Below are 12,105 nucleotides of genomic sequence, written 5' to 3'. Positions count from 1 at the left end.
GCACACCTGGTAAGACCTTGACATTATTATGATTCATTTGATAAATCTGATTTGAGATTCCAGTGTTAAAATTTAAAAATGGATAAGTACCACGAGTAAGTATCCCCTAGGTAGTTGTTCACGTTTTATTATTTCTCCGTCCATAGCGCATCATATTACTCGTACCTACCTACAAAAGCGTACAAACAATTAAGCTCACACTGAAGCTTTACTAACTAGGTAAGGTAGCACAGTATACTAGGTTCGGTTTATATCTATCATTTGAGTTGCACTGCAAGAAAACTATTCTATTTTCTTCTTACAAAAATACCGCAGCTGCAGGTTCAATGGTGACAGATAAAATCTCTCCTCCGGTCTACTAGGCTAACCTAAACTTAAAGCATCAGCGATGTTAGTGCTTGTGTGCAGTAAGTAGTGCAGTCATGGGGCATCACCTTGATCTCGGCGAAGGTGACGGGCACGGTGCGCGTGCGCGCGCGCGGGTGCGGCCTGCGCAGGCGCCGCCCGCGCGCCAGCGCCGACGCCGACGCCGGGTACACCGCCTCCATCAGCACGCAGCTCTGCAAATATCCACAGGTTACTTCTGGTAACGACACCAACAAACATGTACATCTCAAAACACATTAACATAAAGCACCTAGCTGAAAACTCGATTCGATCTTAGAACTTCAACTAACCTTATCGAAATCCTCAGTTTTTGCTTCAAAATTCTAGTTTTGAACTAGCTCGCGCTTTGATATAACTACACAAGGTGAAATTAAAAATCAGTTTGCTACTCTCTCCTAATGTTTCGAGCGAACCGGTCTTCAAGTATTTTCGCATACAATGCGATGGAGATGAATGATGGCCCCGCCGTGAAGATGAACAGCTCACACAAATGTTAATGGTATATTTTTACAATCAGTACTCATAAAACTACTTCTACAAATATAGTTCTCTACTTTTAATAGTAATTAATATAATTAATCGTACCTCTACATTACATCTAATTTATTAGATTCACCTGCACTTTACCGTGTAGTAAACCGACTCTACATTTGTCACTTGCGCATTTCTATGAAAAAATATTTATGAGCTTTAAGGCGAATAGAAACTTATACCTACACCGTATCACCCCACACACGTAACAAGCAAAGTCTGTCACATCCATAGTTAGGACTTTATTTTACAGAATTTATAGTATAAAACATAGAGAATGTTTATCGGTGGGGTTACAATTACAAATATTGGCGGTAGATTTCTCTTAAAAATAACCGTACATACATATAGAACTTATACCTAGTAAAGCGTTGAGATAAAATCTTAAAAGATTAACATAACACACGTCGTATTGTAAACGTAATGTATAAGGCAACCCGTTTCATGTGTTTTTGCGCTACTTAGTCTTCGCAGAGAGAGCCGGAGCGGGTCAGCGTCCTCGCCGCCATTGACGGATTACTTCATTAATTAGGGTTTCTCTACGGGGGAGATTGGGTCTAGCTCAGCTGACTGATTCGCCTGACTGTATAGCTGATAGCTTGTTAATCACTGGTTATAGCTATATTTTATTTTTGAGAGAGTTAAATGTTTAATAATTTTTATTATTTGTGAGAAAATGTATGAAGCTACCAATAGTAGTGCAGCCATGTTTGTCGGTAGACATGGATGTAGCAGATTTATTTTTCCCACCTGATTGGATCTAAATATTTGACCTCATATGTCTATGTTTGACCTAATCAAAGTACTATTTTAAATATTTCAAAGCGTGAGCAATTTTCATAAACCTGACTTACTTAGTGGGTCAGTCTGTACTCTGTCTGTAGCTCTCTGGTACCTACTGACCGCGTGCGTCACCAAACGAGAGCGTTAGCTCACTCTGTTGCATTCAAATAAATTAATATCATATTAAGTAGTAGTTATTTGAACGCAGCGAATACATAGTCATAGTCATAGTCACGTGGTTACTTCCTAACATAGGACCTCGAAGCCGTTCATCGCATTTTAAGATCACAAATTGATTTCCGAGAATTGAATCCATCCAATCCTTCTGCAACGATGCTCGCCAAAGCAGGCCTGGCTCACTCCGCGCGGTACATCCGATAATTACCTACAGCGAAGCGCCCCGCCGCGGCGGGTATTATATCAGTCGAGTGTCACGCGCGCGCTCGTCAGGACGCTGGCGTGCGTTGTAGTATGATTATAATTCTATGATCGAAGTATTATTTAAAAATGGACATAAAGAGAAAGAAATATTGTACGGCGTTCGGGTGTTTAAATTCGAAAAGTAATCTACCGGATTTATCTTTTTTTTTCGCTTCCCAAAGATGCTGAAAGGTATGTTGGCCATGTAGGTAATCAATAATTCTTAGGATAGTATAGGAACCTAACCTACTATGACTACTGCTCAGAATGCGTTCGTTCGTTTCAGCCAAATGACGTCCACTGCTGGACAAAGGCCTCTCCCAAGGTTTACCATAATGAATGCATACTTACCTACATACGTAGGTCATTACAAATAAGTAGATTAATTATTTTTTCACTAGACAGCAACCCTAATAGCGTAAGAAGAGTTCAGAGGCACGCGATAGAAAGAGACAAAACTTGTAGGTGAATAAAATTGTAGGTACGTAGTGCTGTGCGAGCTGAATTCCACTGTATCGCGTCGTAGCAAGACTCGCATTTATTTAAATCGTCTTGCGGAGTAATCCTTCTGTACCTGTACTATTACTTATTCTGTGGCCAAAGTGTCACCTACAATTCTGTGCAAAAACAATACACTTGGTAGGTACATGTTTTAAAGCTCGACATTGCAGTGTTACGCTCCGATGGAGTGAAGCAGTTAAATCCGCCAAGCTTGAGCGCATAGAAGTTCAATTCCCAGTTAAGTCAATTTAAATGCGAAAAGTCTTCAAGATAAGTTCGGGCTTCGGTAATCGGGGAGCAGCCGGCCATTTCCATTTAGTACGAGACGAGACACATTAATTAGATAAAACTGCACAAGTTTTGTTGCTTGTGTCATCAATGTTAATAAAAAGTAAACGTCAACAAACAAAAAAGATCGCTATGTTACAAAAACAATTGGAGTTATTTACAGCTTACAAGATTCTTTTAGTTACAATTATGTACAAGTAACAACGCAGCGCTTCTTTGATTCACGGTTCATAAAGCACAACGAAAACAGATTGTCATGCTGAATGTGCACTTTCCTTTCAAAACATTACAAAACGTGCTCACCTAAATCACTTCGCAGACTCGTTTCTTCCAGCCCAGTGGCCGTGACACGGGAGCGCGAGCGCGTGCAGCGGGACTAGCGAGGAGCCCGCTGGCAGTGCGGGCTGGCGACCGAGGACCGCCTCCCGCCACCACCGCCGCGCCGCACCAGCGGCCACCGACCACGAACCACGGCAGAACCTTCGCTAATATCTGGAAATCGATATCGCTAGAATATTTGATGCGGCGCGCGACGGACGCGGCGAGGCGTCGGGCTCTGCAAGTGCTCGTTATTTTTTCCCGAGAAATCCGTATGTTTTGGTGTGTGACCGCGATCCGGTGGCGAGGTGCCAGCGCCCCCCCGCCCCGCACTGGAGTGAAGCGCTGCGATAAACAACGGAACCGCGATGATAGCTGATAAACAATAAACAACATACATGTACCTAATCACATTTATCAACTCTACATTATAACTTTTACCTTAAGTAAATTAATATTCTGAAAAAACACATTTCATGTCTCTGATTTTTCCATTGACTTAGTTACAATGACTTAGACTATTAATAGTTTGCTGTTGCTTGTCGATAAAGCGTTGACCTAATTTATGGGTTTCTAAGAACATGGCGCAATTACTACCTACCACCTAATAGGTATTTTAAAGTAATTTATTTTTTGGGTACCTACTTACTCTATCTTCTATGTCAGTAATATTTTTTTGTCATATCAAGTGGAAAGCGATTTAGGAAAAACCATGTAACTCTTCTCTTACCTACATTTTAATTGATATTGAATACACCACGGATACTCTCGGCGCACTTATGGGACTCTTATCTAGGTATAAATAAGACGTCAATATGTAGGTGACAATTTATTGCTTGTCAATGGTTCACAATAGTTGTCAAAGGTTCACAGATGTCAAAATACTCCAGGTATATAAAGCCGGGGAAAAAAATCTGGACACCGCGGTACAACTTTTCGTCCCTCAAAGAGCAGTGACATCTCTCGGCAAATAACACAAACAAGTTTCATGGTAGGTTTATACATATCGCCCACCAAGGACCGTCCTAGGTCCTTAACAACAGGAAAATTGAACACAAACCAAATGAAACTTATGCGAATGCATCGCCCACCATGAAACAGGTTACGGTACACATCAACAATAAAATTATAATAAACCATATAAAAACCATTGTACCGTAAAATAATAAAAACACTTTCAATAAACTTAAAACCTTAAAACTAAATAAACTAAAATTATTTAGCCTTAGGAAGGAGACCAAATCGTTTCCCTTGAAACTCTACAACCTTAATATCGACGTTACCGGGATGGACCACAATCACCCTGCCACTAAGCCAAGACCCGTAGCTAGTTGTCCTTCTTTACGACAACTAAATCGCCAACTTTTAGGTTGACGAATTTGCATAGTCCACCTTTGTTTTACACCTCACGACGTTCATAAAGCTGTGAGTTTTCAAATCTCCAACCAACCTTCAACATGTTGTTCACATCAAGAAAAGGATTCAAGAAACGGAGAAAACTACGTTTAGATAAGTACACATTTTTTTACATTTCAACATCAGCACTAAAGTTTTCAGATTGGCATGCAATACAACCCATAGCCTTCTGTATCTCTACTGTTGTTGAATACCCATAGCGTTTCTCAAGCGTATCCTTTTTTTATTTTAACCTTCCTTTTTGTTTCAGGATCTCCGTAGGTCTGCACGTCGACCTTGTAGCGGTATACATCTTCACTTCGGTTCCAGGTAATACCACCACCTTTTATTATTACATCAGGTTTCCTTTTCAGGCTGTCTTCGCTTCCTTTCTTTTGAATTACTTTACCATCTTCTTTCATTGTCTTTACCAAGTCTTCATTGTTAGTAGTCAACTTTTGCAACTCACATTCTTCTTTATCTAACATCATATTCATTTCTCTGTAAAGTTGACTCCTTTGATCGATAGTTCCGCAACCCATCATGAGATCGTCCACATGAAAGTCTAACAGTATCTTCTCAGCCGCCGTTGAAGAATCTTCACCGAGATCCGAATTCATGTCAACATATTCACTAACTACCTCTGTGTATTTCTGTTTCAGATCACCATTTTTCAGTCTACGTGTTAATGAATACATTATTTTTTCAGGTGTTTGCCGGGAATTCTTCTCATCGGGATCTTCATCTTTCAACGGAAGACGACGCACAATGTGTCGACCAATGTCATCTGTACGAGAAGTTTTGGTAACGTATTCTTCGCAAGTCTCTTCATGTTTTGTACACGTTCCCTTCTTTGGCAATGGAATGTCATCTTCTAGCTTCCTAAACTTCCTTAGAAGCTGATTATCCTCCACGCTACAATGCATCACATTTATTGTTTCAGAGGGCTTCATTGGCGTGTGAACGACACCAGACAAAATCCACCCCAATGACGAACACTGAGCAAGTGGTGAACCAAGAGGTCCCTTGATGACTCCGTTTTGAATTACCCGGCTATATACTTCTGACCCCAACAACAAATCCACACTGTTAGAAGTATAATAGCTCGGATCCGCGAGGACAATGTCCTCAAGCTCCTTCCATTCCTCCGCTCTTATTTTTCGGTTAGGCAAAAGCGTTGTGATGGACCCTAGTACGTAAGCTTTCACTGTTGCAATAAAGTTTGGATCAACCCGTGATGCTATTTTTATTTCAACCATCGACTTTGTCGTGAGCCCGTTCGTGCCACCTACTCCTACTATTTGCCCTCTAGCTGGTATCATCTTCAAACCCAATAATTCAACCATGGCCTCTGTAATAAAAGAGGATTGGGACCCTTGATCCAGCAGAGCACGAATAGTATAAGTTTGACCGTATTTAGAAACAGTATCTACAAGTGCCGTCGCTAGCAATACCTGGCTACAATCCACCGTGCTTCTTGTAGACGTGCAGGAAATAACAACACCAACTTTCTTGGTATCAGCCGTAGTAACCTCCCCGTTTTGGGGTTCCTGAGCAGCAATCTTGTTTGTAGGATGCAGCAGAGCGTGGTGCTTCCTCTTGCATATGCGACACTTGTATTTACTGCGGCAGAATTTGGCAGAGTGATCGTTTCCGAGACAACAAAAGCAAACATTATGAGATGCAACGAATTCGCGACGTAATTCCACTGACGTATCCCTAAACGCCTTACACGTGCTCAATTTGTGCTCCTTCTTACAAAAGGGACAGACTATCGTGGCAACGTGCATGGCTTTCATTTTGAAAACAGGTAAGGTTTTATTAGGAATCTGTTTGGATCCTGAACTCAAAAACTCAAGGGCGCGGTAACGATTGTTAAGAAACCGTTCGAATTGATCATAAGAAGGTAATTCGGTAGAGTTATTATCCGCGATGCTAAACTCCCATTGCCTTTTTGATTCAGGGTCCAACTTCAAAGTTATTATATGAATTACTAGCACGTCCCAGGTACTCGTATCTATGCCAATATTAGACAGAGCGGACAAACAATCATTTGTGGTGTCCATCAGACCTTTCAAACCACTAGCCGACTCACAAGTTACATTTTTCTGGCTTAGTAGTCTCTTCAAAATATGATGACAAATGTATCGCTTGTTGTTATACCTCTCGTCTAATAAACCCCAGCAATAATCGTAATTACTGTCTGTAATCGGAATGTTACATAAAAGTTGCTCGGCTTCACCTTGTAAGTACCCCTTTAAATACAATAACTTTTGAGCATTTCCTAATGTCTTGTTCGAATGTATCAAAGACTGAAACAAGTCTCGGAAGGTGTTCCATTCCGAGTACTTTCCCGAGAAGATCGGAATATTAACTTTTGGTAGTTTTACATTAGGCGCCTGTAGAGAGGGCTGGTTAGAATCAGTGTTGGAAGAACTTGTGATTATAACGTATTCAGATAAACCCGCTTTTAATTTACATTTATAATCAATATAACAATCTTCTGTTTTGTCATAAGTATCGCTTCGCATATAGGTCGACTCGGATAATAATTTAGGTTCCGTAGTGCGCAACAACTCCTTATGACCCAACAGAAATTCACTCCACAAACCTTCAAGTAGTTCCAACTTTCCCTCTAAATACTCCTTGGCCAAACGCTCTTTCGGACCTTTTTGGAAATTCGTCTTAGCCTTTTTTATTCTTGACGCAAGGTCAAATTGACAATTCTCTAAACGTTCCATCATAAATGACAGTTAAAATTGAAATGTAAACAAACTTCCAAAATACTAAAAAATTCTAAGTCTTTGACAATTCTAACAGAAATTGGGCATAGGTTCCCCGTAGCAACCGCTTTTTCAAAACTATTCTAAGTCCTAAAATATTAATCTAAAATTTTTCTAAGTCAATGTAAACAATTAAATTTTTCTAAGTTAAACTACCAGTGTAAATAAAGTCCAAAATCCTTCAATCTTCTTCTCAATACTAAAATGCCAAAAGAGTACTCACAGTTGTATCCGTCTCACTCACACACTATCACAATAGACGGCGCCGAACGAAACACGAACTTCTTTGGGTCGGGCTCCGACACGAACCCCTTAGGGCTCCGAGACGTCCTCCTTAGGGCTCCAACACGACTCCCTAGGGCTCCGAGCGTGTCTCCACCAGATGGCGCCACCTCAGCGCAGCACCACCATCACCATCTCCTGATCTTCCTCAACCAGTTGGTTGCCCTGACAGCACCACAGCTGGTACTGTCAAACTGGTGTCAGCAGCTCCTAGCTGACCCAGCTTCTTCACCTGTCCTGTTTGCGACAGCAATCCACTGTCCAGGACGTCACCCCCCTCCAAAAATGCACAAAGTGTGATCCCGGCACCTGCACCGTTACCAGTGCCCAATGGACATCAGCTTCCTGATGATATCCGACTCGACAGGACCATGAATACACCACGGATACTCTCGGCGCACTTATGGGACTCTTATCTAGGTATAAATAAGACGTCAATATGTAGGTGACAATTTATTGCTTGTCAATGGTTCACAATAGTTGTCAAAGGTTCACAGATGTCAAAATACTCCAGGTATAGATGACCCACGGTGAACTGTCCCGCCAAACTCAATGACAGGGGGGCGCTACCATCGTTCAACTATATGGTTTCCAACATGGCAAAAATCGGAACCAGCGATCCGGTATTGACGGTGGCGCCCCACTGTCAATGTCATGCATAGGACAGTTCAGTATTTTGGAACTATATATAAAGCCGGGGAAAAAAATCTGGACACCGCGGTACAACTTTTCGTCCCTCAAAGAGCAGTGACATCTCTCGGCAAATAACACAAACAAGTTTCATGGTAGGTTTATACAGATATTAAATATTATAGTAAAGAATAGAATAGAACACACAGAAAACATTTAAAAGTTGGTAAAAAAGGTATTACTTGGGATAGCTGAAAAATATAGCATGTTAAAATTTTTGCCATTTTAAGTTATTCTAAGTTTATTTAGACTTACCGGCATCGTAAGGTTTGGTTGCTTTGTAAAATATTATGAGTTTCCTTTGTTTTGGTATCCGTCCTACTGATATCATAATCATGATATCTTTATTGATTATTAATGGATTAAGCCACAAATAGTAGAATGTCTGCAAAAAATCTTAATCTACCCCCAATAATTAGAATATCTATAAAAGTCCCACAGAACATAGTACATAGTAATTACAATTAATTAATTGCACTATTTAATTTTATTTGCCCACACTCATGCACGTTTTCACTTGATTGAAAAATAAAAAAAGCTAACGTTTTTCCTTTCCCGCCCAAAAGTCCGACATCCGTCTACGTTCAGAAATTTACTGACGCTGATTACACAAAATACATTCACAAAATTATGAACTTGGTCCTAGACAACTTTATGTCTTAGACACAAAGCCATATTGAAAAAAAAGTTTTGTTGATTTGACAGCTGACGTCAATCTGACATTAATGACATTTCACTTTGTTGTGCGACTGCGATTTGTGTGCTGTGTTGTCGAGCTATTGGCTTGTTTTTATTTATTTCTAGTCTCAGTTTAATAGAAATTCAAAATGAGTTACATGCTGGGACATCTACATAATGGTTGGCAAGTCGACCAAGCAATCCTTTCGGAAGAAGATCGAGTGGTCGTAAGTATATTTCGAGGTTATGAGAGAACATTCTAGCTTTTTGTAAGTTTTGGAAAAGTAATAGACGGTAATAGAACTTCGCTCATTTATTCACATAGTTTCAACAATACCTCGTCTTTATTTTTATGATATACAATCACCTGGAAATTCCTTCATTGGCGTAAACTTAAAACTCTAAAATACTTTGCAGGTGATCCGTTTCGGCCACGACTGGGACCCCACCTGCATGAAGATGGACGAGGTTCTGTACAGCATAGCAGAGAAAGTGAAAAATTTTGCTGTCATTTACCTAGTTGACATTACAGAAGTGCCTGACTTCAACAAAATGTATGTGACTAAGCACCTACGCTGCGTAGGCTATGTTGGGCTAATTAATATACAGGATAATTATAGTATAATTTGGGATACGATTTAATGTATTGTAGATATCTTCAGAAATTCCTAATAGATGAATTTATTCCAATTGCCATTGAATTCCATTTGAGTAATTAAGTAATTATTATTATTTCACAGGTACGAGTTATATGACCCCTGCACAGTAATGTTCTTCTTCCGTAACAAGCACATCATGATTGATCTGGGCACGGGCAACAACAACAAGATCAACTGGCCGCTCGAGGACAAACAAGAGATGATAGATATCATAGAAACTGTTTACAGAGGTGCACGCAAGGGCAGAGGTTTGGTAGTATCTCCCAAGGATTACTCTACGAAGTACAGGTATTGAGTCACCAGTACTGAAGTTTGGATCTCACTCTCTTATTCACTTATGCTATCTGATGTAATTAGAAGTGTAACTGAAACCAATGTAAGGAATATTGAACATTGTTTTAAATGTTCCAAGATTCTTGTTCTTGTATCTATTGTCAACATTGCAAATTTGACTTTGATATTAAGTTGTAAGGAAAGAAAGTAGCTTATTGTATTTAAAGGTAATGATATGACTACTCATGTGTTCAAAGATGTAAATATAAAATAAATCAATCTCTAAATATAAAAATTTGTATTTTATTTTTATATAACCTTTTATGATAGGCAACTGTAAGTAAGAATAAGTGCATACTCAATTTTGTATTTGATATAAATCAAATGGAGCAATAAAGACAACCTAGTTATAATAATATAAAAAAAACAATATTTTACTGATTTGCTGTAAATTCTTGAAATTAAAAGTTTGGATATATACCTATTTCATGTTACACAAGATTTTCACTATCAAAAAATGGCAAAAAAACATACATTTTTGCAGTTACAGTAGAAAAAATCCTGAATGTTTAAAAAAAACATAATATTGGTAACTAGCGGCCGCCCGCGACTTCGTACGCGTGGATCCCGTTTTACCCCCTTCATCTATCTTACGCGGTTCAGATTTTTTCATACAAATGTTTTTTCCCGCTAACTCCCGTTCCCGTGGGAATTTTGCAATATCCTGTTGTAACTAAGCTTTAAGTTTACTAAGGTACCTGCATGCCAAATTTCAAGCGTCCATCTTACGCGGTTTAGATTTTTTCATACAAATATCTTTTTCCGCTAACTCCCGTTCCCGTGGGAATTTTGCAATATCCTGTTGTAACTAAGCTTTAAGTTTACTAAGGTACCTGCATGCCAAATTTCAAGCGTCTAACTTAAGCGGTTTAGATTTTTCATAGAAAAGGATTTTCCCGCTAATTCCCGTTCCCGTGGGAATTCTTAATAGTATACTATAACCTGCCCAGGAGTATGAAGAATAATTGTACCAAGTTTCGTAAAAATCCGTCCAGTAGTTTTTGTTTCTATACGGAACATACAGACAGACAAAAAATTTTTTGATTACATTTTTGGCATCAGTATCGATCACTAATCACCCCCTGATAGTTATCTATATCTATACTTATAATAAATCTGTAGAGAGGTCAATTCTGTACATGAAATATATTTTCAAAATAACTATCAGGGGGTGATTAGTGATCGATACTGATGCCAAAAATGCAATCAGTAAAATTTTTGTCTGTCTGTCTGTCTGTTCCTTATAGAAACAAAAACTACTCGACGGATTTTAACGAAACTTAGTACAATTATTCTTCATACTCCTGGGCAGGTTATAGTATACTTAGGAATTCCCACGGGAACGGGAATTAGCGGGAAAATCCTTTTGTATGAAAAATCTAAACCGCTTAAGTTAGACGCTTGAAATTTGGCATGCAGGTATCTTAGTAAACTTAAAGCTTAGTTACAATAGGATAATGCAAAATTCCCACGGGAACAGGAGTTAGCGGGAAAAAACATTTGTATGAAAAAATCTAAACCGCTTAAGTTAGACGCTTGAAATTTGGCATGCAGGTATCTTAGTAAACATGAAGCTTAGTTACAACAGGATATTGCAAAATTCCCACGGAAACGGGAGTTAGCGCGAAAAAGCATTTGGCATACAGGTATCTTAGTAAACTTAAAGCTTAGTTACAACAGGATATTGCAAAATTACCACGGGAACGGGAGTTAGCGGGAAAAAACATTTGTATCAAAAAATCTAAACCGCGTAAGATAGATGAAGGGGGTAAAACGGGATCCACGCGTACGAAGTCGCGGGCGGCCGCTAGTTTTGAAAATATATTTCATGTACAGAATTGACCTCTACAGATTTGTTATAAGTATATATAGAAACATGATGGCATTTAGTGATTGTAGATGGGGCTGGTGTGAGAGAGATACAGTAAGGAAGAGTGTTAATCGGATATGCAAGTTTTAAAAAATCCTTGTTTTTGGACCTTGACACAAGGCAATAGTTTAAAATAATGTGGTTACTATACTACCATTTGAGCGATTGAGGGTTAACATCACTATTA

General features: G+C 39.3%; 1 protein-coding gene across 1 annotated transcript; it reads left to right on the top strand.

The window, feature by feature from the left end:
* The first annotated feature begins 9,114 nt into the window (after positions 1 to 9,114).
* LOC135080940 (thioredoxin-like protein 4A) lies at positions 9,115 to 10,283 on the top strand. Its single transcript, XM_063975660.1, has 3 exons — positions 9,115 to 9,283; positions 9,474 to 9,610; positions 9,797 to 10,283. Exons 1-3 carry the CDS (start codon positions 9,206 to 9,208, stop codon positions 10,008 to 10,010), a joined length of 429 nt encoding a protein of 142 aa, XP_063831730.1. The 5' UTR covers positions 9,115 to 9,205; the 3' UTR covers positions 10,011 to 10,283.
* The last annotated feature ends 1,822 nt before the right edge of the window (positions 10,284 to 12,105 follow it).

The sequence above is a fragment of the Ostrinia nubilalis genome, chromosome 19 (genome assembly GCF_963855985.1).
Source record: "Ostrinia nubilalis chromosome 19, ilOstNubi1.1, whole genome shotgun sequence".
NCBI classification, from domain to species: domain Eukaryota; kingdom Metazoa; phylum Arthropoda; class Insecta; order Lepidoptera; family Crambidae; genus Ostrinia; species Ostrinia nubilalis.
Note: the sequence above shows the minus strand (reverse complement) of the source record. Positions and strands in the feature narration are given on the sequence as shown.

Excerpts from the sequence above, each read along its gene's own strand:
- LOC135080940 (XM_063975660.1), top strand. The coding sequence starts at position 9,206 with ATGAGTTACATGCTGGGACATCTACATAATGGTTGGCAAGTCGACCAA. Across the intron at positions 9,284-9,473 it reads CGGAAGAAGATCGAGTGGTC|GTGATCCGTTTCGGCCACGA; the intron begins GTAAGTATATTT and ends AATACTTTGCAG. Across the intron at positions 9,611-9,796 it reads GTGCCTGACTTCAACAAAAT|GTACGAGTTATATGACCCCT; the intron begins GTATGTGACTAA and ends ATTATTTCACAG.